The sequence below is a fragment of the Canis aureus genome, chromosome 5, assembly GCF_053574225.1.
Source record: "Canis aureus isolate CA01 chromosome 5, VMU_Caureus_v.1.0, whole genome shotgun sequence".
In the NCBI taxonomy this organism is placed as follows: Eukaryota; Metazoa; Chordata; class Mammalia; order Carnivora; family Canidae; genus Canis; species Canis aureus.
In genome coordinates, this window is record NC_135615.1 from 80,927,159 (window position 1) to 80,954,675 (window position 27,517).

Sequence of the window (27,517 nt, forward strand, 5' to 3'; positions counted from 1 at the left end):
GCCTGCTTCTCCCTCTGCCTATGTCTCTGCCTCTCTGTGTCTCTCATAAATAAATAAATAAATAAATAAATAAATAAATAAATAAATAAATAAAATCTTTACAAAACATAATCATAAATGCATGTTGTTGCATACCAGTGATGTTTGGGTTGGTTTGTTATGCAGCATTATGGTGGCAAGAGCTGACTATTACACTTGGCCTAAGGAGCCTTGGATTTCCTGAGAGTATCCAGCCACTTTCCTCATCTGGGCGCGCTAAGACTGGGGTGGAACGATGAGGTGCAGCTCTGTTTCTCTTCCTGGGGGAAGCCTGTCTTCCATCTCTTCCATCACTCCTCCCCCCCCGCCCCCGCCAGTGCTTGTCCAGACACTGGGTGTCAGGGGGTGCCAGTTGTGGCTACAGAATAAGTGAAAAATTCAGAGCCACAGACGAAGGTGGGGAAAATTGTTCTGTTTTAATTAAACTGACTGAAGAAGCCAAGACACAGACAGAAAGAGACTAAGAACAGACTGGAAATCGTTTAGAAAAGAAATGAAAACCGATCGCAGAGATGTCAGTGCTGGGCGGAGCGGCGGGAGCAGGGGCTGAGCCTTCACGTCAGCTCCAGGACCACTGTTAGGGCGAGCACCAAGGTGAGCCGGACGCCAGGAGGGCCAGAAGCGGAACCTGTGCCGGGCAGCAGGGAGCAGAGTCAGGGAGCAGGGTTAGGGTCAGGGTCAAGGCCGCCGACCCTGATGGGCGCGGCAGGTGCGGATCCTGGAATGGCAGAGCTTCAAAGGGCCCTTGGGAAGTCTAGATTCAGCAACAGGATGTGCTAGGTTCAATCCCAGCACTGCCGCCTGTCCCACCAAATGGTGTATGACCCTTTCCCTGTCCCAGGCCTGCTGGGCTGAGTCTGGTGGCCACTGGGACCATCCAGCGGGGACTAGGTGCAGGGGCCTCCGTTGTGAATGTGCGATGGGCTCAGTGTGAGGAGGGGAGGGCGGGTGGGCTGGGGAGCAGTGTCTGGGGCCTGTGCAGTGGTGCTCAGGTTAGGGGCAGCTCAGAGAGGGTGGTATCAAAGTCTCCAGCCAAGGCACGTGTCTGTGCTCTCCACTGACCTATGGAGGGGTCCAGAGCCTGGAAGGTGGGGGTCACATGGGGGGCCCATGGTCAATGCCAGACACATCCTCTTGGGGCCGGGGCACTAAGTTCTCTGAGCTAAGACAGCTAGAGTCATGGGTAGAGGTGGGGGGCAGGGAGCACACTAGGTCCCTGGAAATCCCTCTTGGCTGGCTTGGGGTGCTGAGCCCTTCCTTTATTGCCTCAGCACCCACCCCTGATGACCTTTGACCCAGACTGCTGAACTAGAAGACAATAGCCTGCCTGGACTCCAGGGAAAGGCAAGGGCACAGGCACGGGTGGCTGGGGGACCAGGGTGTCCTGATGCCTTGCACATCACACGCTCTTAGGCAAGCAGCTCTGAAAGTGAGGACTTACCATTGGAGTCCTCTGTTCCTCTTGCAATATTTGGGTTTTCTGTTGGAAAGAACAGGATGAGAATCAGATTGGGGGGAGGCGTTCAGAGCTCGGTAAAGGAGCTCCCCTGTATCCAGCACCTGCTGTGTGGTGTCATGCATCTGCTTTCAGAGCAGCTGAAAGCCTCCCAGGGTGAGTCGTGTCAGCCCCATTTTACAGATGGAGAAACTGAGGGAGGTTAAGCAGCTTGCCCATGGTTGCCCAGCTGCAAAGTCATGGATCTGGGATTCGAACCCAGAGCTCCCTGGTTTCCAGTGCTTCGTGTAGGGCATCCTCTCGGGGCACATTCAGGGGCCCCGGGCTCTTGATGCTCCGTCTTCCTTGGGACAACTCCAGCCAAGGCCGCCCCCGCTAGTCCTCCCCACCCCCGGTCAGGGCAGCGTACCAAATACGATGAGCCGGGTGTGGGTGTCGGTGGAGCCCAGGGGGTTCTGGGCCGTGCAGCGGTACATGGAGCCGTTGAGCTCGGCAGGAACCCGCTCCAACACCAGCTCCTTCCCATCAAACTCGGTGCTGCCGTCCAGGAGGCGGCTTCCGACCCGTGTCCACGTGAACATGGGCTCCGGGAAGACTTCGTTCTGTGTGGATCGGGACAGGCGAGAGTTGGGTCACAGGAGGAACCAGTCTGCCGGAGCAGGGGGCGGGGGGCGGAGGCCTGGCCTGGCCCCAGGGCTGAGAGCACAAGGCCATCTGATGGGTTGGGAGCGGCTGCCCGGAGCCCCAGGAAGAGAAGGGCTCTCAGACTGGACAGGATGTCGAGGTCTGCGAGCTGCGCGTGCTCGGAGTTCTGGATGGAAGGGCGAAAATGCCTGCACCTCTTGCCCTTCCTCATCCACAGGCCAATCTTGCCCCACAGACCAGGAGACTGAGGCCCACTGGCCGCGCTGGGGGCCAAGGGAAGGCTCTTGGAGCACGCCGCCAGGGATGCCCGTGTGCCCTGCTGCCCCCCCACCTCCCACCACCCTTCCAGATGCTCAGAGAGAGGCCGACCTGAAATCCATGGACCAGAATCCTCACTGTGTCCCCGACCCGGGCTCTGCTGGGCGTCATCATAATTTTGGGTCCTTTAGGGGCAACTGCAAGGAGAGGAAGTCCAGGTGAGAGAGGTGTACGTAGGTATGGGAAAGGGGTGGCCAAGCGAGGAAAGGAGGCGCAGGGAAAATTGAAGAGAAAGTTCCAGTCCAGCGCTGTGCGTCCTTGGGGTCAGCTGCCACCAAGCCGGGAGCTCTGAATGGAGTCAGGCCCGTGTTCATTCGCACACAGCCCTCGAGCCCCTGTAATCAGCCACACCCTGTGGGACGTGGGCGCTCAATGTGCACAGAACAGGATGCCTGCCCTTGTGGGCTTCACTGTCAGTGGGTGACCGGGGTCAAGTCAGAGAACCCAGTGGACGGTGCCGTCAGGGATGCCCAGAAGTCTCCCCAGGAATGACTCAGCTGCCATTGGGGGGAAGGCTGTTCCTGCAGCCGTGACTGCTTGAATCACCCCCAAACTCCCACCTGCACTAACCCCTCGCCAGGCGGGGCTCCACCGTTACCATCCCCCCACGGCTGGGTTAACTAGGCCCAGAGAGGGGACGCGACTCGCCAAAGGTCCCACAGTGAGGAGGAGCGGGGACAAAACTCAGGTCTTCCTTCTGCTCCAGTGCTCCTCCCACTAGGTAATCTGCCCAGCGGGGTTTTTCTGGAAAACCTGGATTGGAGGGGCAGCGAGGGGAGGGGGTAGACAGGTGTGGAGGGACCATCTCCTTCCTGGGGCTTGGTCCTCCTTGCCCCCTTTCCTCACATGCCTGTACAGCTTCTTTCTGGGCCCTTTACAGCTTGAGTCCTTGGGGGACAGGATGCCGGGGTCCTTACTGTCCGGTGCACAAGAGAGCAGAAGGGCTGGAAGAGCCGCTGGGACCTCTGAGCCTGTCCCCTCAGGTTCAGATTGGGAAACTGAGGCGCATGGGCAACTAAGGGGCTTAACTAAGGTCATCCATGGAGCTAACTTTCCATGTTTCCTGGGGCTCTTTCCCCCAGATTCATTCATTCATTCATTCATTCATTCATTCATTCAGTGATTACTGAGCCGCTCCGGACACTGACTTCGGCAGTGCCGGGGGTGCGGTGGGGAGCAGGCCGGCGCCTGGCCGCTGGGGGCTTACACGCCAGTAGGGCAGACGCTTCTCGCACAAGCAAATGTCCAGGCAGGAGGCTGCGGGGAGCGTTAGTGTTATGCGGACAGGCACCCCGAGGGTGAGCGGTGGCCAGAGTCTCCCAAGGAGGTGACATTTCAGCCAAGACAGGAAACCCCCCAGGAGGGCTCTGGGGGAGGAGCACCCAGGACCTGGGGCTGGGGCGCAAGGTCAGGGCCAGGGTGGGAGGGGCGTCCCAGGCTCGAGGAAGGGCCTAGGGTTTTGATCAGAATGCCACGCTCCGGCCTTCTCTGTGAACGTCCTCCGGGGTGGCAGCTGGAGAAGAGCTTTGTCCCGGGCCCTGGGGCTGGCCCGGGATCTCCCCCCAACCCCTCCCCGGCCTCCTCCTGCCTCCTCAGCTCTCGGAGCAGGAATCAGAGCAGCCGGCAGATGTGGGTGGTCTCCCAGGCACTGCCAAGTTCATTCTGCAAGAAGGAAGCTAAAGGACTATTAATTAAACCACGAGCCGGGCGTCTGAAGTGCCACATGGGGCTGAGGGAAGACGCATGGGTGGGAAGCGGGGGAGTGCAGGGAAGGAAGCTAGGGCTGCCCGCCTCCGCCTCTGCCAGCGGGAGGAAGGAGCCCGGCTGGAGGTCAGGGCAGATTCCTGTCTAACACGTGCGCCCTTGGGCGAGTCACTTCACCTGCATCCCCCAGGTGCACGATGGCAACACTGAGAACCGTCCCTGACCCCCCGCCCCCATGCTGGTTGTTAGGGCCAACATTTGCCGAGAGCCTGCTGCATGCCAGGCCAACCCTCTGCATCATCCCTGTAATGAAACCAAGGCCTGGGGGGAGTGGGGCGGGGATCTAGTAGCTTCCTTGCTGTCTTTACCAGCCCTCCAGGACTGTGAAGCCGGCTGCAGGTGGGAGCTGGGCATAGGGCAGTGTGGCCCTGGGTGGTTTTGTCTACGTCTCGTGTCCCGCTGCAGCCAGCAGAGGGCACACAAGGGCACTGCACCCCGAGGAGGATCAACCCCCTTCCCGGCCAGGTCAGATTCCTCACCGCCACCCCCTAGTCCTCCTAGTGACGGAGGGGAGACGGAGCCTCACGTGCACAAGACCCCATTTTAGGCCTATCACCCATCCCGGTGCTTCTGAGGCTGGGGACCACGAAAGCCATTTTGCAGGCCATGAACCTGGCCCTCTGGGGGGCTGTGGCTTGCCAGAGGTCACATGGCAAGGAAGTGGCAGGAGCAGGGCTTGATGGCACAAAGGGCTTCAGAGGAGGCCCGGAGGCTGGGGGCCGTGGGGAGGAAGGGGAGAGTGGGAGGCTGTCTTCCACTTGGGCAGCCACACTCCCTCCCTGGCTTTCTGAGCTGCCGGTTCCCAGGGGCTCCTGTGTGGAGCTGACCCTGAGGGACATTGGGGCGCAGGGGAGGCCTCTGCTCTGCCCTTGCTCTGAGCTCCCTCCTGGCAGCCACTGACCTACCAGGGCCTTTGCAGCAGATGGGCCTCTGCACCCCGACCACACCCCACCCCCCACTGCCTATTGAATGCTGCTTTCACAAGCCAGGCCCACTGCTGTCACCCTTCCCACTCCCACCCCCACCTTGAGGGCCACCAGAAGGTCCTGGCAGTCAAATTCTGGCCCCCCTTGCCTGCTCCTATGATATAGCAATGAGAGTGTCCAATAGGAGTGTTCTCAGCCCCTGGACTTCCCTGCTGTCTACTCCTGGATACACAGAAAGAGAGGGGGTCCAGGGACCCAGAGGTGGGGCCTGCCCTTCTGCTCTTTGATGGACTGACTTGGATGTGTCAGTTCAAGTCGTTGAGCCTCAGTCTCCTTACCTGTAAGTGGAGAGAATAGGCTACTGCACTACAATATGAAATGTAAAGTCATATGCATCCGACCAGGGCGTGCAAAGATCCTGATTATATGAGCTTCCCTCCTTACCTCTCCTGAGCAGTCTGCTCAGGAACAGCTTTGTGAAATCTCATGGAAAAGCCCCTCTAGGCTTCTCCAGGAATTTTGGGTGCTCACTAAAATATCCATCCATCCACCCACCCACCAACCCATTCACCCATCCACCTACTCATCCATCCATCCATCCATCCATCCATCCATCCATCCATCCAACCACCCAGCCACTCATCCATCCATCCACTTATCCACTCATCCACCTATTCACCCACTCATCCATCCATCCATCCACCCACCTACCTACCTACCCATCCATCCATTCATTATCTATCCATCCATCCCACTCGCTCATCCATCCATTCACTTATCCATCCATCTATCCTTCCATCATCCATCTAATTACTCACCCGCTCATCCAACCACTCATCATCCATTCTATCCATTCATCCATCCACCCACCCACACAGCCACCCATCCATCCACCCACCTACCCACTCATTCATCCATTCATCATTCATCTATCCATCCATCCACTCACCCACTCATCCATCCATTTATCATCCATCTATCCATTCATCCATCCACCCACCCATCCATGCATCCACCCACCTACCTAACCATTCAGCCATTCATCATCTATCCATCCACTCACCCACTCATCTATCCATTCATCATCTATCTGTCCATTCATCCCACTCACTCATCCATCCATCCACCCATCCGCATATTCATCCATCCATCCTTTCATCATCCATCTATGTAACCACTCATCCAACCACCCATAATCCATCTATCCATTCATTCATCCACTCATCCATCCATCCACCCATCCACTTATCCATCCATCCATCCACTAACTCATCATTGCCCCCACTCATCCATCCACCCACCCATCCACCCATCCATCCATCTTCCATCTACCCATCCATTCCTCCACCCACCTACTCATCCATCCATCTAAACATCTACTCATCTACCCATCCATCCATCTACCCACTCATCATCCATCCATCATTTCATATCACTCATTCGTCCACCCATCTAACAATTTTCCATCCATCCATCCATCCATCCATCCATCCATCCCTCACACACATACCCATAAACCTACCATTCCACTCTTCCACCTACTCATTCATCTGCTCTATACATTTAGTTTTTTATTGTAAACCTAATATATGTCAATTATCCTGCAGGGCAATATAGAGGATACAACGATGAATAATAACAGTAGCTTGGGACACCTGGGTAGCTCAGAGATTGAGCATCTGCCTTTGGTTCAGGGCGTGATTCCAGAGTCCCAGGACTGAGTCCCACATCGGGCTTCCTGCATGGAGTCTGCTTCTTCCTCTGTCTAAGTCTCTGCCTCTCTCTCTCTGTCTCATGAATAAATAAATAATTAAAATCTTAAAAAAAATAACAGTAGCTTGTATTTACTGAGTGCTTACTCTGTCACTATGCTAAGCACTTTGTATGTATTGCCTTATTTAATCTTCTCAGCAACCCAGAAAACTATGAATTAATTATAAAACAGGTGCTCACTAAGTAATATGTTAGGGATAGTTGAGAGGCTTGCACCCTGTGAACAAGGCAAATAGAGACCCTGCCTGAATGGACTTTAAATTCCAGTGGGGGATCCAGGGAATAAGGAAATACATTATATGCTTGCAGGTTGAGATAAAGGTGATGTCAGAAAATAAAGCAAGGCGATTGGTTGATGGGGCCAGGAGGAAGAGGCTGTTTGAGATAAGGTGTTCAAGGAAGGACCTTCTGAGAGGTCCTTTGACACTTTGAACAGAGGCCTCAGTGGCAGAGGCCTTGAGACTATCTGGAGCAAGATTATTTCAGGCAGAAAGGAAAGCCAGTGCCAAGTGACAGAGGTGGGCCCGAGCTGGGCATATTCACAGAAGAGTGAAGAGGACCCCGTGGCTGGAGCAGATGGAGCAGAGGGGAGGGATGGGTGAACACCGCTGGGATTTGGTTTTAAAAATAATGGCAATTGTACAGGGAAATGCACTCTTCTTAAGAACACAATGTGACAATCTCAATGTGAACACCTATGTAACCACCTTCCCAAAGTCTAGAACATTCCCATCCCTCTAGAAGATTCCTTTTTGCTCCCTTCCACCCTCCATAGGAAAACCCTGTTCTGACTTCTATCACCAGAAATGTCATGTTCTAGCAGTTTGTTATGTAAATGGAATCATGCAGTCGGTCCTCTTTGCTGTCTGGCTTCTTTTGCTTGGGATACTGTTTCTGAGCTCTGTCCCTATTGTTGGCTATAACAGGAGTTCTTTGGTATGGACGAGAAGTAGTTCATGGTACGAATAGACCACAAATTTGTTCTCCCATCTTCCTAATTATGGACATTTGGTTTACTTCTAGTTTTTATTATTGCTCTTGTGATGAATAAAGCTGCTGTGAACATTCATGTCCAAATCTTTGTGGACATACGCTTCCATTTCTTTTGGGTAAACGCTCAGGAGTGAAACTCCTAGGTAGTAAAGTAGCAGTTGGTACGCAACTGCTAATAGTCCAACGTAGTGGTTCTGTTTTATATTCCCACCAGCAATGCGTGAAGGTTCCGATTGTTCTATGTGCTCATCAGCATTTGATATCGCTGGTTTTTCCAACACTAGCCATTCTAGTCGCTGTGAAATGGCATATCTCACTGAGGCCTCAGTCTTCATTTTCCCGGTGACCAATGATATTGTACACTGCTTAATATGCTTATTGGCCCTTTGTGGTTTTTTTTTTTAAATTGAGTTTTCGTGTCATTATTGATCTATAGTAGTTCTTTATATATTCTGGATACAAGTCCTTTGTCATATATCTGTCTTGGGAGTATTTTCTCTAGGTCTTTAGTTTGCTTTTTCGTGTTCCTAAAGGTGCCTTTTTATGAGCAGAAGCTTTGAATTTTGATTCAGGCTAATTTACCCATTTCCAATTTTTCATTTGTTGTCTTTTGTGACCTTTTAAAGAAATCCTTGCCTACCTGAACATCACAAAGCTACATTCCCACATTTTGCTTTCGAAGCTTTATGTTGTTGGGTTTCACATTTAGGCCTGCAATTCATCTCAAATTAATTCTTGTGTGTATGGGAGGTAGGGGACTGGGGTCATTTTGTCCTTAAGCTTGTCCAGTTGTTCAGGGCAGCCTGTTAAAAAGACTTCTCTTTCCCCATTCAATGGCCCAGGGGCCTTCATCAAAAATCAATTGACTCTCTCTATGTAGGTCTATTTCTGGACTCTATTCTGTTCTATCAGTCTATTTGTCTACCACTGGAGAGTCTGGGGTGGGTGTGTATCTGTGTCATGATCTGATTTATATTTTAAGTAGTTCAATCAGGACAAAGAACAGAGAAGGAGAAGAGTGGGAGCAGAAAGACCAGTCTAAGGGCCAATGGAAGAATCCAGATGGGGACTGGCAGTGCTTGGGTTGAGTGGTCAGAGGGAAAATGGTGAGAGGTGGTTCTGAGCCAGGGCTTCATGCTGGCTTGGATGTGGGCTATGGGAAAAGAGCAGGAGAAGCAGGTGACTCCAAGGGTTCTGACTCCGTCAATGGGAAGAACGTAGTTGCCACCTGCTGAGATGGGTTCTAGGAGCACCAGGCGTATCTTCTTGTGAGGAGCGGCTACGGAGCTGGGGAGGACATCCTGGCAGAGGGAACAGAGGAGTCACAGGGAGGCGTGCTCTGATCTTTGTCGGCCTGACCTTCAAAGTCCCCATCAGATGGCTGGATTCTGTGCCCCGGGCTCGTCTGCTCACCCATCCCACAGTCTCCCCACCATGGCCAGAGTGCAGGGTGCCCCCCACTCCCTTGGGAACCCTCCAGCTCATTGCTCTGTCCATGGGTCATGCCCATGCCCACTGGCTCTGAGTGTCCTCACTGCAGCCGCAGCAGGTGGGCAGTAGAGCACAGTGGTGAGGCATGTGGGCCTGGGGTCAGACCTGACCCCAGGGGACCTACGGGGAGGCTCTCCAAGCCTGGCTCCTATTACTTATGAAATGGGAATGATGACAGCATCTCTCAATGCCCCAGAAGCACATTGCCCAGGCGCAAAGAGATCTCACGAGGGAATCATCTTGCATAGAGCCTGGCTCCTGGCACTTACGAGGTCACAATTATTGGCTCCCTTCAACAGATCAGAAACCCAACGCTCAGGGACCCTGAGGCCTGAGGTCACACCAACACACAGCGGCCAAGGGTGGATGGGAAGCCAGCCCGGGATCTCTACTCCTTCACCCAATTTGGCCCCTGCACATTGGTGGCCCTGCTGTGTCCCCCACTCTACAGGTCCCTGGGGCGCACACACAAGCCCATGCATGGGAGCCGGCCTCGCCCTTGCTCTAATGATGGGGGTGGAGTGCACACACCACCATGGCTCCAGTCAAGGGACCCGCCTGGGATCAGGGACAGGGCAGGCGAGCCCTTTAGTCTGGCTTGGGGTGTGGGTGGGATGGGGGTGGGGCAGGCCAGTGGCAGCACCCCTCATCACCCTGGTGTGAGATGTGAACTGCAAGCTCACCTCTCCAGCTGCTGCGAGGTCCTTGTCTGGTCTTTCTTGCTCTCGGCTGGGGGGTGGAGCAGGGCACCATCCCAGGGAAGCCAATGTTTGGGTCAGGGGGAAGGACACGGCTTTCCCGGGGTTGAGGCTGCTCTGGTTCCCAGCCGGGGAGGTTCAAATTCCAGAAAGAACAACGGGAAGTGCCGAGGGTCCACAGAGTGAGGTAGGGGCAGGCTCTGGGTGGACCAGGTCCCAGCAGCCAGCACAAGGCCTGGTTTTGGGGGTGCCAGTGAAGTCTCTCCAGAACGACAAGTGGCCAGCACTCAGGTGGCAGTGGCCCATGACACTGGATGTGCGAGGAGGCGCAGTGAGAGGCTGAGAGCGAGACTCTGGGGCTGTACTGTCCGCTTCTGAGCCCACGTCTGCTTACCTTGAGCAATTACTGGTTCTGCAAACTTCTCTGACTCTCCATATTCTAGATCCCCACTGACCAAATTCCCCTGACCTCTTGCCTTCCTGACTCTGTCCGGCATACTTTCCCGACACCCCTGTGACCCCCCGTGTACCCCAACCCAGCTCAGCAAACCTTCTGAAGAACCTCAGTTCTGGCGGCGCCTGGGTGACTCAGATGGTTAAGTGTCTGTCCTTGACTGACGCTAAGGTCATGATCTCGGGGTCCTGGGACTGGTCCCCGCATCGGGCTCCCTGCCCAGCAGGGAGGTTGCTTTTCCCTCTCCCTCTGTGATCCCTCTCGCTCTTGCTTGCTCTCAAATAAACAAATAAATCATCCTAAGAACCGCAGCTCTGATCTCTGCACCTGACACCCGTCTGCCCCACCTCCTCCCCACATCCGTGGTGGCCAGCAACCCAAGCACCCCACACCCCCGGCTCCTCACCACCCAACTCTGCAGGGGGCCTGCAGCACGGCACCCACCAAGTCTTACCCAGCGTGACCTCTGCCTGCATGGGCATCGACAGCGCTGGGTGCTTGACCTCACAGCTGAAGAGGGCCTCGTTGTCGATCTGCGGGTTGAGCGTCCAGGTGAGCAGGGCGCGCACCTCCACTGTGCCGTCACTGCCCGGGGTGTGGCTGTGGCGCAGGAAGTAGATGGGCTCGTTGCTGTGGACCCAGCGCGGGAACTCGCGGCTCACCACCGTCTCTGGGACGTTCTCGGTGGTGGGCTGGAAGAGGGTGCTGGGGTCCGGGGTCAGGCTGCGGGCGGGGCGCTCTGTGTAGGGACGCCCACCCCGGTTCTCGGCGTCCAGCAGGGACAGGGACCTGTGCATCTTGGTGTCATCCAGGTCGCGGTGCAGGAGGCTGCGGAAGGGCCTGCTGTCCTGGAGGGGGCCCGAGCTTGCAGCCGGCGGCTCGGACAGGGGCACTGCCTCGATGGGTTCCCCGTCGCGTTTGAAATAAACCTGAAATGGCAAGGAGGGTGTGGGAAAGAGTTTGTGGGGATGACCCGGACCTCCCCATGGATCTCAGAGGGGCCGGCCGCAGGATGCCAGTTCTCCTGGGACCTCCCCTTCCTTTTGGACACCAGCACCCCCAGCACGCCACGTCAGCTCAGTTCGGGGGGACACACAGCCCCTAGCGGCAGTGCCTGAGCCCATCACGGCCTTTGCCCTCAGGTGAGTGGCTTTAGCTCCAATTTCCTTACTTTTTTTAAAATTTGTTAAATTATATTTTATTTTATTAAGATTTTATTTATTTATTCATGAGAGACACAGGCAGAGGGAGAAGCAGGCTCCCTGCGGGGAACCCGACGTGGGACTCGATCCCAGGATCAACCCCAGGTCATGACCTGAGCTGAAGGCCGATGCTCAACCACTGAGCCACCTGGGCGTGCCTCCAATTTCCTTACTTTTAAAGGGGACTTAGAGCACCTCCTCCTCGGTGGGGCTGTGGATGCTTAAGCGACACGGTGTACCCAAACAGGGGCCGCCCCTGCAGCAGCCACCTGGGCTCCAGGGACCACCCGTGCCCGCCTGGGGCCGGCTTGTGGAAGAGGGAGAAGGTGGGTGGGCCCCGGAGAGTAAACTGAGCCGCTGTCACTGTTGGAAGAAGAATGAAGAGAAAAGGATCTCCGCGTGGGTGCGACAGGGAGGAAGGACACAGGTGCAGGTGTGGGAGCCAGCGAGGGCTGGGGATGAGGCGAACGGGCGCGTCTCCTCGTTTTTTCTGCTAATGGAGAATTCAAGTTTTGAGAGGCGGCAGTTAATTTAATTTGCTGTCTTTTTATTTTGGAAGGTGTGTGTGCCCAGAAGACTGTGGGGATGGATGGGGTGTATTTTTTAATAAATCAGGTAAATAAATGGATGGGAGACATGGAGAGGGGAGAGCAGGAAGCAGCTTTCTGGGGATGCTGGTGCAGGTGAGGGGAGGGAGGGGGCCTTGGGGGAGGGGGAGGGCGAGGGGAGGAAATGTGGGGCAGGGAGAAGCTGTCAGGGTTTACAGCTCCAACGAGGAGTCTCCTATGCACATAACAACCTGCTTTGGATTTTTCTTTCTTTCTTTGAAAAGTGCTTCAAATGCAGGTTTGTAATTTATACCAAAGATTTCTTTTTAAGTTCTGATCTGACGTCCCAGGCAAACGTAAGATGCCTGGAATGTGGGGAATTAAGGATCTTGTGTGTGTGGAGAGAGAGAGACAGAGAGAGAGACAGAGAGAGAGATGTCGTTTACATCTATATATTCAGCTACATATAGATACGAAATTGAATATTTTACTGCCGTATCTTAAATGTCAGGAACAGGTGGGGGCTGGGGGTGGGGAGTCTTCCCTCAGGCCCGGGGCTAAGGAGCCTTTCTTCATGCCCCTCCAAAAAGAAGTTGTTCTTTGGAGAAAAAGACCAGCTTGTCTGATTATGGGGAGGCCAGACCTCTTTTGGGTTCCAAAGGGGGAAATTTGGGTGCCATGTCCTGCTCTCAGCAATCGCTGGGTTTGAAATTGCCTTTTTATTTGTCTCCTTGGAAGTACAGGTGGAGGGGGAAGGACCTCACCGAAGGCTTGTCTCTGCAGCCCTGCCTACTGCCCCACCTGTACCCATGGGCACCTGCCTACTGCCTCACCTGTACCCATGGGCACCTGCCTACTGCCCACCTGTGCCCGTGGGCACCTGCCTACTGCCCCACCTGTGCCTGTGGGCACCTGCCTACTGCCCCACCTGTGCCTGTGGGTACCTGTTTACTGCCCCATCTGTGTCTGTGGGCACCTGTTTACTGCCCCATCTGTCCATGGGCACCTGCCTATTGCCCACCTGTGCCTGTGGGCACCTGTTTACTGCCCCATCTGTCCCCATGGGCACCTGCCTACTGCCCACCTGTGCCTCTGGGCACCTATTTACTGCCCCACCTGTGCCTCTGGGCATCTATTTACTGCCCCGTCTGTACCCATGGGCACCTGCCTACTGCCCCATCTATGCCCATGGGCACCTGTTTACTGCCCCATCTGTGCCTGTGGGCACCTTCCCACTGCCCCGTATTGAGTCTTTCTGCACCTGTTTACTGCCCTGCCCTGAGAAGTGGGTCTATCTGGGCCTAGCTCCTGAGGTGAAGCAGGCCTGGGTCACTAGGTCACCCCACTGCATCATGCTTATGAGACATTCAGGGTCTGCAATGCGTGGTCTCCCTGCCTTGGACTCTAATCCTACCCTCCTCCACTGCAGCCCCAGCCCCTCACTAATCCTAGTGATGGATGGAACTCACGGGGGCAAGAGTAGTAAACAGTTCTCTTGGAGGGGTCCTGGGGAGCATGTAGCCCATGGATCCCAGTACGGGTCAGGGAACCCTAAGGGGCTCACACAGGTGCTCCAGGCGTCAGTAAGGACAACTTGCCCTTCCTTCACTTCTAAATGTCTTATACGTGAGGGTTCATATAATTCATGAGACCAAACAGGTCCTGTTGCTTCTAAAAAAGCGGAAAGTTTTGGGGCGCCTGAGTGGCTCGGTCAGTTAAGCATCTGACTCTCGATTTCGGCTCAGATCATGATTTCAGAGTCTTGAGATCAAGCCCCATGTAGGACAGGCCACAGAGAGGGGTGGTCCGGCAGGGGGCGGGGAGGGGCTGGGCACTCCAGGGGGACTCACCATGGGGGCTGGCTTCCCTCCGGACACGATGCAGACCAGCGTGAAGTTCTGGGCTTGGTAGCGGCTGAAGGGGGCTGGCATGTCCGCGGCCACCACTTCGATGGAGGTGGGGGGAGCTACCGGGAGGGAAGCACAGCGACACAAAGGCTTTAATGGAAGATTTGGGAGGAGTTCACTGACGACCTAAGATGGGCCAGGTCCCCTGCGGCTGCTGGGAGCAGGAAGGGGAGGAATGTGGCACGACTGCACCGGCATCAACCATAGTGAGAGCAGCGTCGGGGCTGGGCGCACAGATGAGGTGAGCCCGAATGGAGCCCAGGACACAGGTAAAGGTGTGAAGGGCGTCAGATCCCGGGAGGTATAATGGGTGAGAAGGGGTCCCCGGGCAAGCCTGAGGAGGTGACTGTGCTGCTACCGAGGAAGCAAGAGCCGCTGGAGGACAAGTGTGGCAGGTGGAGGGAACAGCGGCGCATGCAAAGGAGCACGTTGGCCCAGGGCAGGGGCTATTGGGAGGCAGGCCACGGCTGCCGGAGTGGGGATGGGGGGATGTGGTGCCCGCGGGCCTGGGGGATGCAGGGAAGAGCCGCTGACGGTAGGTTAGCGCTTGCAGGCGTGTGCTGGGGCCGGTTCCTAACAGCTCATGAGGCTCAAATGTGCCATTTTCAGGACTTGTCAAGCAGTTGTCGAACCGCTGGTAGCCCGAAATCAGCCACAGCGGGCATCTTTACACCACGGAAATTGGCCGCCACTATAAATCAGGGCTTTTTGTGTCTCTCCTTCTTCTGCCGCAGCCCCCAGAGAGGGGCTTTCCCAGCACACCACTGGTTATGGGTTTTCTTCTTTGTCCCGGGAGCGGCGGGGAGCCATTGAAGGTTGTAGGCAAGAGCAGAGACATGCTCTGAGTTGCATTTTGGAGACTGAAAACACAGAGTGTGTGACTCAGGCTACACAGGCTGACCATTTAGAGCGGGGCGAGGGCAGTAGAGATTAGAGGACTTTGAGAGCTATTTAGAGTCAAGAGCTGCTTCTTTCCTTTCTTCCTGGAAGTTGCCTCCTTTTGGCTGGGCCTGCCTCCCGCCGGCTCACGCTGCTCTGTTCACCGGCCACCACCGGCTGGTGTGACAAAGCCAGAGCTCCCGGGCACCGTGGGGTGTTGGAAAGGACACAGATGGAGCCATCAGGAACTCCGAGGTCCAAATCCCAGCCACGTCACCACATCTCCATGTCCTTGGGCAACTTACCAAAACTGTGAGCCTCCGTTCCCCCGATTCGCTAAATTGGGGAGAAAAGCCGGGCAGACATATGTGGAAGGACGGGCCAGTGACGAGGCGTGCGAGGGCTCAGCACATGGTAGGGACCTGCTACTCTTCGGATTCCCACTATTAATCTCCCTGGCCCCCGCGCGCTCAGCCAGGACAGGAGCCAGAATCTGAGAACCCGACTTGGGGAAGACTGTCCAGCCTTGGGGCAAGTGCGACGGGGGAAGCAGAGAGAATGGATTGCCGTGGGCCTTTCCTTCCTGCAGGGGGTTTTCACTCTGGCAAAGTTTAATTAAGTTCCAGAAACAGTTCCTGACACCTACTAGGTGCCGGGCATGGCGCCAGGCACCTGCTATAGGCGCCCTGTGGTGAGACATGGTGTCGAGAAGCCCACAGGCTGGTGGTGGTGGTGGTGGGGGGGTGACAGCCGCCTGGCAACTCTATTTTAAGGCCTAGCACGACGAAGCCAGGTACGAGCCATTCATCCATTCGGGCGGCCTCCGCGTGCTGTGCTATTGGCAAGGGAAGCGGCGCGAAGGGGAAGCAGTGGGCAAACAATAGACGGAGAATTGTAATTAAGTGTGAGATTGTATGAAACAGATGGTAAGTGGGGTTGGAATTCGGAGAGGGGAAACACACGCCGGAACACGGCCATTACCCAGCAGCCCCACATTCTGCAATCCGACTTTTCCCGAACCCCCACAAAACACCTGGGGCCCCACAGCCAGAACCTGCCGTCGGCCAACGCCGAAGAGCCAGGAGCGCGCTGTTCCAGGCCCGCCGTGTGGTGACTTCGTTTCAGCCTCCCCATCAGTCTGAGAGGTGGGTTTATTTATGCCCATTTTACAGATGGGAGATGGAAGAGGCCACGGAGACCACCCGGGGTTCCACAGAGTCGGGATTGGAGCCCGAGCTCAATGACTCGGACATGGGGCTGTGCCGCCCCGCTCTTCGGAACGAAGGAAGGAGCTCGTGTGTGTCGGCACCTCGAGCCCTAAGGATGCACCTATGGAACCCTCATTTACTGGCACAGCTCAGCCTCTGTGGAAGCCTGGCCATGCAGGTCCCTGGGTCGGGGGGGGGGTCTCCTGTGGGCGGCTGTCCTTGACTGGGCTACCCCAGAGACGAAGGGGCCGTGCCAATTAGAGCTTTAGCAGAAAACTCTGGCGCTACCCATGGTGGTGCATGCGCAGGTGTAAGTAGACCCTCCAAGAATCCGACCGGCCCAGAAATGGCAGGGGCGTCTTCAATGTCACTCATATTCCCCTCACTTTCATCGAGAGCCTTAGAGCCTTCCTCATAGGACTGCTTTCAGGAGCAGACGACAGGATGCTCACAGGATGCCTTGTCAGCTTACCAGATGCGGTGCCGCGGTGCTCCTTACCGTTTGCGTCGCCGTCATTCGGGAGGTAGTACAGGGCAGTGGTTAAAAGCGTGGGCTGTAAATCAGACGACCCAGAGTTCACAGACTGGCTGTACCACTTGCTACTGGCTGTGTGACCTTGGGCAAGTGGTTGAACCTCTCTGAACCTCGATTTCCCCACCCGCAAAACGGAATCACAGGGTACCTGCAACGACTGGATGAACGGGGGTCTGAAAGTGCATCCAATACGTGTCAGTTGCACTTATTAGCGGGATTATTTACTAACATTCTTTCCTGAGGTTCCTTGCTACTGGCCACGAGAATTAAAGGTCTCTGCCTTTGGGGCCTTCATGGTTTAGTGAGAAGAACAGAAGATGCCCTAGACTGGCACCTTCCCACATAGCAGTCAGCTCACCCCCATGAGGCTGTTGAGCCCTTGAAACGTGGCTTTTTTGAGCTCCCGTGCGTAATTGTAAAGTACACGCTGCCTTTTGAAGGCCATTTTAAAAAGAAAGTCAAATATATGACAAATATATTTTATACTGAAACGTAGATTTCAATATAAATTTTATATGTTGAAACTGTGGGCTCTCCTGGACTTAATACATATATTATTAAATTTAATTCACCTTTGAATACTTTTCTCAACGCGGTGATTAGGAAACTCAACAATGACATACGTGGCTGGCAAGTGACGTTTCTGTTGGATGACACCGGTCTAGACCTTCTATCTGACGAGTAAGCAAACTGAGGTCAGAGAGAGGGACAGATTTGGAAGCCAGTGGCAGAGCCGAGACTGGCACTCAGGACTTCCAGACCCCGGCCAGGGTTCCTTGCAGAGCACGGGTGCCCCCCCCCGATCTGCGCACGCACACATCCCCATCCTGGAGATCTGCACCCACGTCACGCACGCCGCCCACGCAGGCCTTGATTGGGAGATGTGTTCCTGTCCCTCGTTATATTTCTGAGCAGGTGTTAGCAATATGTACAGCTAATCAAGCTCATAAGACAATAACAGATTTCAGTTGTATGGACGATGACACAGCAGAGCTGCTAATATCAGCGTGGACAGCCCCGGCTTCCTATCTCCCCATCAACATATTCCTCAGTCGCCGTGTCCTAGGAAAATGTCACTCTGCATCTCGCCTCCTGTCTCGCGGTGGAGGGATCTGAGTGCAGGCAGTCAGGGAGCTGTCTACACCTGGGAGTCCCTGGCTGTTTATGGATGCTTCCCTCCACACATCACATCATCCTCTCCCTGTTCCTCCTCTCCTTCCCGTCTCTCCACTAAGCACAGCTCTCCTCCCCCCCCAACCCCTGGCTGCATCCTCATCCCTGCCTCCCTCTGCACCTGGTCCACTCCATCCCCAGCTCCGCTCTCTTCCCAACTCGCGTGCCTTCCCATCCTCATCTCTATTCTCATCTCCATGCCCATCCCTCTTACAGGTCTGAGCAAGGTCAAAGCAAGCTACCCCCTATGTGCCCCATGCCTGGGGTAGACCCTGTGGTCCCGGGAGCAGTGTCCAGTCAAAGGCAGGTGACCTGCGGCATGCACGCACGGGCATAAATTCCACGCAAACGTCTGGAGGAGAGTAATCTCCGAGTTCCAAGCCGGGCTCCGGGATCACCTGGCTGTGATCCATGTGGCATATAAGGCAAAGAATCCACAAAGAGCCCAGGGCACCCACTACGAGTGTCTGGTCCCTACGGACTCCGAGGATGCACCTTCAGGGGTGTCTGTGCTGGTGCAGTGCTCTCTTAGGTGGCCGGGGGAGCCCACCCACACCATTTACCCGAAAGGACCCTCCTCAGGGGAAGAGACACCGAGCGGGTGTATTTGGATCGGGGAGGGGATAAATGGTAGCAGTCCTGGCGGCGAGAGCCCACACCTGAGCAGAGCTTCAGAGTTCACAAGCCGCTCCCAGGCTCGTCGCGCACACTCAGCCCTGGGCAGTAGGAAGTTCCCCACCGGCTCTACACGTCCACGGCCAAACAGGCGTCCCCTGAGTCCCCCCGATCCCAAGTCGAGCCAGTCAACTTCCCAGGTTTGTGTGACTTCGTCTGAAGCAGAGAGGATTGCTGCTGGAAGTTTCTCTGACCCATTCTGTGTCGCATCAGCCCGTCGGCCTCCTCAGCCCATGTCTGCGGCCCCGGCCCACGCTCGCCCCCGGACGCAGGGCTCGCGGTTATTTTATTCTTGACAGTGAGGCAATGGTCGGGTGATGGGTTTTTATGAAATTAACTCTGAAATATTGCCCGTCTTTATCTTGAAAGCAGAACTTCGTTTCGGTCATCGGGACTCGCTTTGAAGATAACGCGATGGTTCTTGGCGCTGTAGATCAGCCGGTGGCCTTTGAAATGTGAGAACACAAACCTGCTCTTACACAAACCCCAGCAGGCCCGTGTCTACCTGCGTCTACAGGGGTTAAGTCCTCTCCTCGCCCGTGAGGTCCTCCCCGGCCCCCGCCGGACTATGGGCTCAGACAACAGTCCCACCGAGGGGCCAGCGCCGGCTCTGCCACCAACAGCCCGTGGGACCATGGTTGACCGCCCCCCCCCCCCACAGATGGGCGACGATCTTCCAATCTGCAAAATGGGTTCAATAAACCACAACCTGCTAACGTTTCTGCTTCCGGGATTTTTGAGAAGAGCCAGCAGACAAGAACCCGCTATAAGGACGACAAAGTGCACAAACGTAAAAGGATTACGTGCATCACCCCTTCGACTGCCCACAGCCCTCCCCGCGCTGAGGGAGCCTCTTTCCCTTCCAGGAGTGGCCAGTGTCTGGAGGAGACGACAGCCGCCCCTGTTCCCTGCATACCACCGAGCGTCGGCGCTGAGCCCACGCCTGCTCTGAGTGTCATTTATCACGGGGTGGTAATCAATTAGATTTGGGGAGGGGTGGGGGAGGGAAAAGACAAGTTCGAAATTATATTATTTGCAAAAATCCATTCTTTCCTCTCAGCACGCCTGCTCTATTGACTGCCTTCCTTTCAATCAGCAACCGGTCATTAACCGTATTTCAAGAAAAAAAAAAAGAAAAAAAAAAGAGAGCCACCCTCTTAATATAAAAGTGTCATGTGTGACTATAAATGTCCCCCTATGTTCCCTATTTTAATTTTTTCCCCTTTTTTTGGGGGAGGAGATCCCCCATCTCTGTTTCTTTCCATCCTTTCCACCGGTCTCTCTTGCTCAAAGGAGCACCCCCTCCAGGCAGCCACCCTGCTCCAGCCGCGCTGAGCTGCCCAAGGTTCCCTCTGCACCCCCACGGCCTTCCCCTGCCCTGCGGGAACCAGTCCTTCTGCTGGTTAACTCCGCCTCACCCGTGAGGGCTGGCCTCCGGCGCTGCCTCCTCCAGGCAGTCTTCCGGGACTTTGCCAGCCTGGGTTGGGGCTTATGCTCGGGATTCCCGGGGAGTTCTGTTCTTGTCAGTCTCACAGGTGCTTGTCACTGTGTCCTGGGTCTGCGTCTGTTTCTCCGCGAGGCTGTGCTCCCTGAAGTCTGGAGCTTTGTCTTTGCTCCACCTGACCTCAGAGCTGGCGCAGGCCTGACACACGGCAGTTCAAGTTCAATTCCTGTTTCCTCCCTTCCTTCCTCCCCTCGTCTCTCCCGGCACAGGCAAGCACACAGCCTGCTTGCAGAAGGAATCCCAGGCGACCCTATAATGCTGTGGACCCTGCCTTGCCTGGACCGAGGCCATCTTCCCCTCCCTGTGCCCCAAACACGCCGAGACTCGGGGGATGGGGGGTTGTCCATGAACACCCTCAACGCCTTTGAACCCCAGGGCCTTTGCACTTGTTGCTGCCCTCCGCTCAGCTTTCTGCACAGCTGGGTCTTGCTCATCTTTCAAGTATCGGCTCAGATGTCACCTCCAACCTAGGCTGGGCCCCCCATTTATTCTCTGTCACAATGCGCTGCCATTTCTTCACAAAGCACATCGCATGTTCCATTCGTTCGTACGTTCGTTTGCATCTGGGCTTTCTCGCTGACGCCCCCACTAGAATGTGATCACCAGAGGGCAGGGGCCGCTTCTTGTCTATGGTCCCATCCCTAGTGCCGGACACACAGGGACTCGCTCAATAAATATCCGTCCCATGAATGAGGGACAGTCCCATGAGTGGGTGGGGAGGGACCCCCCTGGGTCGTGCCCTCCAGTCCCTGCCCCATTCGGAGGGGCTGAAATCTCTGGGCCTCCCGCCCCAGGACCCTCCCTCCAACAGAAGCCCTAGGAGGCCCATCAGTGGGAGGGGGAGACTCCAGCAAGAAAAAAGATCGGGGGAGAAGCATAGCTCTTTGGTTTATGGGAAAATTAAATATTGAACTGAGTAGTAACAGCAGCCAAGGGAGAAAAAAAAAAACCTTGACAAAAAGCCCCCAAATGGAGCCACCATCAGTGACAAGAGAGACAAACGCAGCGTCTGTGCCTCTATGGGCTGCAGCGGGCTCTGCTACGTGGCAGCTGCTGGGCCCCCCCCACCCCCTCCAACTTGCCAGTGAGTGGGAGCCCGAGCGCTGATGATGCCACGGGAGGGGTGGGGACCTGGGCTAGGCCATGGCCAGTGTGGGTGGGCACGACCTGGGACCCTCCCTGCCCGGAGATGGGGGCCCTTCCGAGTGCACAGGGTCTCGAAGGCGGGTGGTGATGGTGGGGGGACCTTCTAGCGGCTGCAGGCGTAATCCATCCCCCCCACCTTCCCCTCAGCACCCGTTCACCTGCCTCGCCCCTCCCCTGCCAGCTGTTGTGCTCTTGCAGTGATGGAAGATAAAATTAACAACCCCAACTGGAGGCCTTGGCTGGCTGCTCTGGGGAGGGGGGAGCCGGGAGGGAGTGGGGAGCCCAGGAAGCAGAGAATCGGTGAGGCTGGGCAGAGCGGGTTCCAACTTGGGTTATTGCTGATGGAGAAATAAAACCCTGCATGCACGCGTGCACACACACACACACACACACACACACACACACACACAAACACACACTCAGAGGGGTGGTGGGGAGGCCGGGCCACAGGTTTTAGCGTCAGGGCTGGATTTGTATTCTGGTGCAAAATCCTACACTACACACCTTTAACCTGGTGGCTCTCGAAGTGTGTTCCCTGGACCCACAGCATCGGCCTCACCCTGGAGCTCGTAAAAGGCAAATTCCTGACCCCGCTTCCAGACCTGCCGGAACCACCCAGGGAAGGCAGGGTGGGGGTCCAGCCACCTGGGTTTTAAGAAGCCTTCCAGGAGGTTCTCCAGCAAGCTCAGTGGGAGAACCACTCCTCTCTGACTTCTGTGAGCCTCCGTGGGTTCATCTCCAGGGTAGGGGTAACACGACCCAGCCCCTGGAGGTGTTCTGTGCACCAAGAGCTCAGTCCGCCGCAGGTGCTCAGGAAACAGCGGAAATTCTTGCTGGCTGGGAGAGCAAGACTCGGGGAGAGCAGACAGGGCAAGGGGAGCACCGTCCGGAGACTCCAGCTCTCTGCACGCAGCCGAAGGACCTCAAATCCCTGAAGCATCCCCCGCCCACCCCCCATCACAAGGGGTTTTAACTTTGGGCTCATGCCCCGATTGGCCGCTGCACCAGTTCTCGCAGTTTCTGACTGGGTTCCGAGGCCGCCAGGCCCCCGTGGGCCCTCCCGGGACCCGGGGGTTCCCTGGCTGGAGGCAGCCTGCCCAGCAGGCGTCCGCAGCCGCCGTGGGCGGCGGGCTCAGCCCCTCCACGCCACTGTAGTTGATGTGGCAATAGAGCAAATGTGTTCAGGCCCATGATAGGTGTCGTTTCTGCAGAGATGAAATCTATGGGGTGTGACATGAATCCGTTCTCAATAGCAGCGAGGCTGGCTCTTCGGAGGATGTTTTCAATGTCTCCCAGAGGTATATATTACACACATGGGCGATTTCACCAGGTGCCATATTCGCCGCTTTATGAAAGACGCCTGCGGAGGCCTGCGGAAGCCTGGGAGGCCCTGGCAAGTGGGAAGAAGGCACGTCCACGATCTGGCCGGGGGCAGCGGCACCCAGATGAAGTTCTTACAGCTGAGCTCAAGTTCAGCTGGCTCTATGCCTTCGCCCCCACCTCCGTGCCCCCCAAGAGCAGCGGGCGGGAGCTCGGAGATGCTTAGAGACCTTCCCTTCCCCCCCTCGCCCGCCCCCGGTCAGCAGAACTGACCCCCCCCCAACACCTTTGTATTCTGGGGCTCAGAACAGGGCTCACCCTTGACGTCGCCCACCCAGGGCCCGGGGCACCTGCCCCCGAAGTCTCCGCCCTCCTGTCCACAGTCAGTGTAACCGTAGGCAGCTGCTGGCTCCCTGGCCTCGTCCACAGAGCGAGGGTGACACCGGTGTCACCGGTCCACGTGGGTCACTTGTGCGAACGGAAGAACACAGCAGGTGCCACCCCAGCCGAGCTCCCAGCAGAGCCCCAGCACCCAGCTCGGAGCCCTCTCTCCCAGCGGAGGCCTCTGCAGCGGCGTCTCCCTGCTCTCTCAGCATCTCAGGATTGATTTCCGGAGTCAGGGGGCAGGTAAATCATTCTTGAAACTTGCTTCTCATAAAGCAAATTTGGGGGTGGGGGACAAGGTAGGAGGGGGGAGGAGGCGTGGAGAATGGGTATTGGGGCCACAGGGATGGTGCGTGTTCTCTCCCCGACATTTTATGATGGAAATTCTGGAACCCAGGCAGAAGTTTACAAACTGGCCAGGGAGCACTCCCACCACCGCCCAGGTCCTCCGGCCAACACATACCCGCACCTGTCACACGTCTGTGGGATGTGTCTTTTTTTAAAAGCTGGGTGAGGCCGAGCCAAGCGTCAGTCCCCACAGGAGCAGCTGTGGGCAGGGGTGGAGGGGCTCGATTTGGGGGAGGCCGCCTCTTGCGCCGGCCTGGCCGGGGCCTCATGTGCGGGACCTCGGCCGCCTACTCATCTCTGGCCCCTCTACCCTCAGCAGGTGCATTCCCACCTCGGGACCTAGTCAGGGTGCTAGTACCTAGGCATAGGCCCCAGTACCTAGACATGGGCCCGAGTACCTAGGCATGGTCTCTAGTACCTAGTCACAGGTTCTAATACTTAGTCATAGTCACTAGTACCTAGGCACAGGCGCTAGTACCTAGGCACAGGTGCTAGTACCTAGTCACAGACTCTAGTACCTAGTCAAGGCGCTAGTACCTAGGCACAGGCTCTAGTACCTAGTCACAAGCACTAATACTTAGTCACAGGCTCTAGTACCTAGTCACAGGTTCTAGTACTTAGTCATAGTCACTAGTACCTAGGCACAGGCTCTAGTACCTAGGCACAGGTGCTAGTACCTAGTCATGGGTGCTAATACCTAGGCATGGGTGCTAGTACCTAATCACAGGCGCTAGTACCTAGTCACAGGCTCTAGTACCTAGTCACAGGTGCTAGTACCTAGTCAAGGTGCTATACCTAGGCACAGGCTCTAGTACATAGTCACAGGCACTGGTACCTAGGCACAGGCATTAGTACCTAGTCACAGGTGCTAGTACCTAGTCAAGGCGCTGTACCTAGGCACAGGCTCTAGTACATAGTCACAGGCACTGGTACCTAGGCATAGGCATTAGTACCTAGTCACAGGTGCTAGAACCTAGTCAAGGTGCTATATCTAGGCACAGGCTCTAGTACATAGTCACAGGCACTGGTACCTAGGCACAGGCATTAGTACCTAGTCACAGGTGCTAGAACCTAGTCAAGGCGCTGTACCTAGGCACAGGCTCTAGTACATAGTCACAGGCACTGGTACCTAGGCACAGTACCGACGAGTCGCACAGGCATTGTGAGGCTGAGCTGAGCTTGTGTTGGTCAAACGCTTTACAGGTCGCCTGGTGTGGGTGAGTCCAATTCCCACCGGCCACCGTATTTGTGAACAGCGACTTCCGCCACTGGTCTGGAACAGTAGCTGGCCTTTGCCTACACCGCTCAGCTCACTCTGGCTGCCAGCCTGAGAACTCCTCATGCTGGGGGCTGGGGACACGTGTTCATTCTGCTGGCCGGGGTCCCGGCACGGGGAGTACAGGGCAGTTCTCAGCCAGTGTGTGCTGAGCGGATGTTTGCAGGGTGATGGGGAGGCGGGGGCAGGTCTGCTCAGCGAGTATCCCCCTCTGTACCTGGCACACAGTGGGCAGGGCTGAGGGCTGGGGAGGGCACTTGACCATCATCCGCGCTCACTGGGGGTCACTCAGGGGCAGGGTCCTGGCTAAATGCTTTAATGCATTCGAGCCTCACATAACCCAGGAAGCAGGGGCTATTATCCCCGTTTTACAGAGGCAGACAGGTTTCCAAAGGCAGAGGTCCACGGCCATTCGGCCGGTGAGGGCCAGGGCTAGCCCTGGAACCGTGTCTGGTTCCCAGCCCAGGTCCCCAGCCCGGGCTCACGACCCTGCAGGCACTGCCTGGCCCTGCTTCTCCTGTGCCATCGGCTTTCGCTCAAAGCCTTGGTTTTGTCTGTGATGCAGTGATAGGGCCGGATCACATCCCTGCTCACGTCTGTGGCTCTGAGGGAGCAGGTCTGGAGAGTAGCTACAGCAGGAGGCTTCAAGGTTAGAAAGGAGGAGACAGCCCTGAGCAGCTGTGACACAGGGGGACTGGTTGGCAGAGCAGGGCCAGGCCTCCCCATCTCAGGAGGATCCTCAGGAGTTGGGGTCTCTCCTCTGATGGGCCTGGGGGGGCCACAGGAGAGTCAGCTGGTGGGAGGGTGTGGCTGGAAGCATCGTGCCCGGTGAACACCTCCTCCTCTGCCCTAACTCCTCTGCTCCCAAATCCCAGGCCCATCCGGCTCCTGGGGCATCCCTGGACACATGTCACTGGAGGCAGGGCCCTGCTCTGGCCTCGTCTCTCTTCTCTGCCTGTGGCCAAGCCAGGTGGACAGAGGGCAGGCGGGGCCTGCACCAGCCCAGCATGAGAGAAGAGCCTCCCCCCTGCCCTGACTCCCGCCAAGACTCGGCACAGCAATTGGCTGGATATGGGCTCTGGAGCCAAGCTGCTGGGTCCTGGCCCTGCCACCTCTTGGCTGGGTGACCTTGGCAAGTCCCCACTGTGCCTGTTTCCTCGTCTGTAGCATGGAGATCATCATCTCTACGTGATAGAGTTCTGAAGCAAGGTATTCAGACCCTGGCCTGGCCCCTGGCAAACGCTGAATAAATGTCATTGTCACCAGTGCTGCTGTGATGACTGTCATAGCTTAGTGCCCACGCCTTACCCGTGCCTTGGGGTCCTGCCACACAGGAGTGCTCCCCACTTGCCAGGCTTTCCTGCTCCCACACCGTTGCCTACAGGGCTCCTTCTGCCTGAAATGCCCCTGTGGGTCTGCCCCCGGCCTATGAGGCCCAGCTGTATACCACCTCCTCCATGAAGCCTCCCCCTGGAAACTCCAGCATCCCTCAGCTTGCACCCTACTCCTCCCGGCCCCCCTTATTTTCTTCCTCCTGGATTCTGGAAACCTGTGTTCTTGTCTGTCTCCCTCATCCTTCAGGGACTCCTGCAGGGCAGACACTGGGTCTCACATCCCTCCATTGTCCCCGGAGCCTAGAGGTCAGGCTCTGGATGCAGAGATGGGGGCTGAGCATCTCATTGGTCGCTCACTAGCCTCGGGATCGCAGGGAAGTTGCTTCCTCTCTCAGCCTCAGGCTCCTGATCTGTAAAATGGAAATAATTCTAACCACACTCTCACCAGCACGCATGCGCATCAAACAGACGAATGCTCATAAGGGAGCTGGGACGCTGCCTGGCACGTAATTAGCCCTTGGTGGGTGCTAGCTTTTGCAATTAAGGTGATTGCGATTATCAGGATTATTTATTCTGAAGATTAGCACTCCCAGGGGGGCGGGGGGAGGTAATCCTGCCTCCTTAGGTACAGATAAGAAAACTGAGTCCAGGGGTGTCCTGCAAGCTGACAGCAGAGACAGGACTGCTGACCCCCAGGGCAAACCAAGCTGGAGTGTGGAGTTGGTCTCAGTTTCCCCTCCTGTACACGAGGCGGTGGGATTCCTTCTGTGTCCCCAGGGATGTCTGCAGGGAGCAGACCCTCGCCAGGGGCCGGCTCACTGCCTCCCACAGTTGCCCGGCCCTCCCTCCCGGCTCGCACACAGCTCTGTTAACACCTGTACCCTCAGACTCACGCCTGCTCCTTAAATCACTGGGCCCGAGGCGCTGCAGTTTCAACAGCCACATATCACTTGTAATTAAGGGGCCTGTCCCAGGGAGGGGAAGTTTACCTTCTGCCGGAGACACTAAATCCAGCTCCCGGTGGTGGAGGGGATAAAGCATCGCCCTGACCTACCACTTGTCAAGGTTTAATGATGCACCTGCAGGCCTGCTCCAGCGCGGTCCGGGAGGCTGCAGGCGAGAGGGGCAGGTAGTCGGTGCAGAGAGGCAACCCTGCAACAAGGCCCGAGCCCCCGGGTCTGCGAGACCCTGAAAGTCAAGGGAGCTGGCGAGGGTCTCGGGGGCGGCAGCCACCTGCCCGGACAGTCCCGGGAGCAGAGGAGTCTCTCCAGCTTGGCTCAGGAGGGCACAGAGGGCCATTCTGTGAGCGGCTATGCAGAGGCTCCTCAGCCGGGCCGTCTGGGGTTTGAATACAAGCTCCGCCGCTCGCTGGCTGGGTGAGCTTGGGCAAGCTACTTAACCCCTCTGGGCCTGTGCCCTCCTGATCATAATGGGAATGATACAAGTACCCATGTCCTGGCGTAGTGAGCATCAAATGAATTAATGAATTCAATATATTGCAGTCACGTTTGGCACCCGTAG

The 27,517-nt window shown here is 56.3% G+C and overlaps 1 protein-coding gene across 2 annotated transcripts in view; it reads right to left on the bottom strand.

The window, feature by feature from the left end:
- Window positions 1-436: 436 nt before the first annotated feature.
- IGSF21 (immunoglobin superfamily member 21) overlaps window positions 437-27,517 on the bottom strand; it is a 239,535-nt gene continuing 212,454 nt past the window's right edge. For both annotated transcript variants that reach the window (XM_077899407.1, XM_077899408.1), the window contains exons 5-10: window positions 14,158-14,273; window positions 11,012-11,486; window positions 2,510-2,595; window positions 1,905-2,097; window positions 1,481-1,519; window positions 437-667 (exon numbers count right to left, since the gene is read on the bottom strand). In XM_077899407.1, the coding sequence (XP_077755533.1) occupies window positions 594-667; window positions 1,481-1,519; window positions 1,905-2,097; window positions 2,510-2,595; window positions 11,012-11,486; window positions 14,158-14,273 (983 nt within the window). In that variant the 3' untranslated portion in view covers window positions 437-593. The remainder of the gene's footprint in view (window positions 668-1,480; window positions 1,520-1,904; window positions 2,098-2,509; window positions 2,596-11,011; window positions 11,487-14,157; window positions 14,274-27,517) is intronic.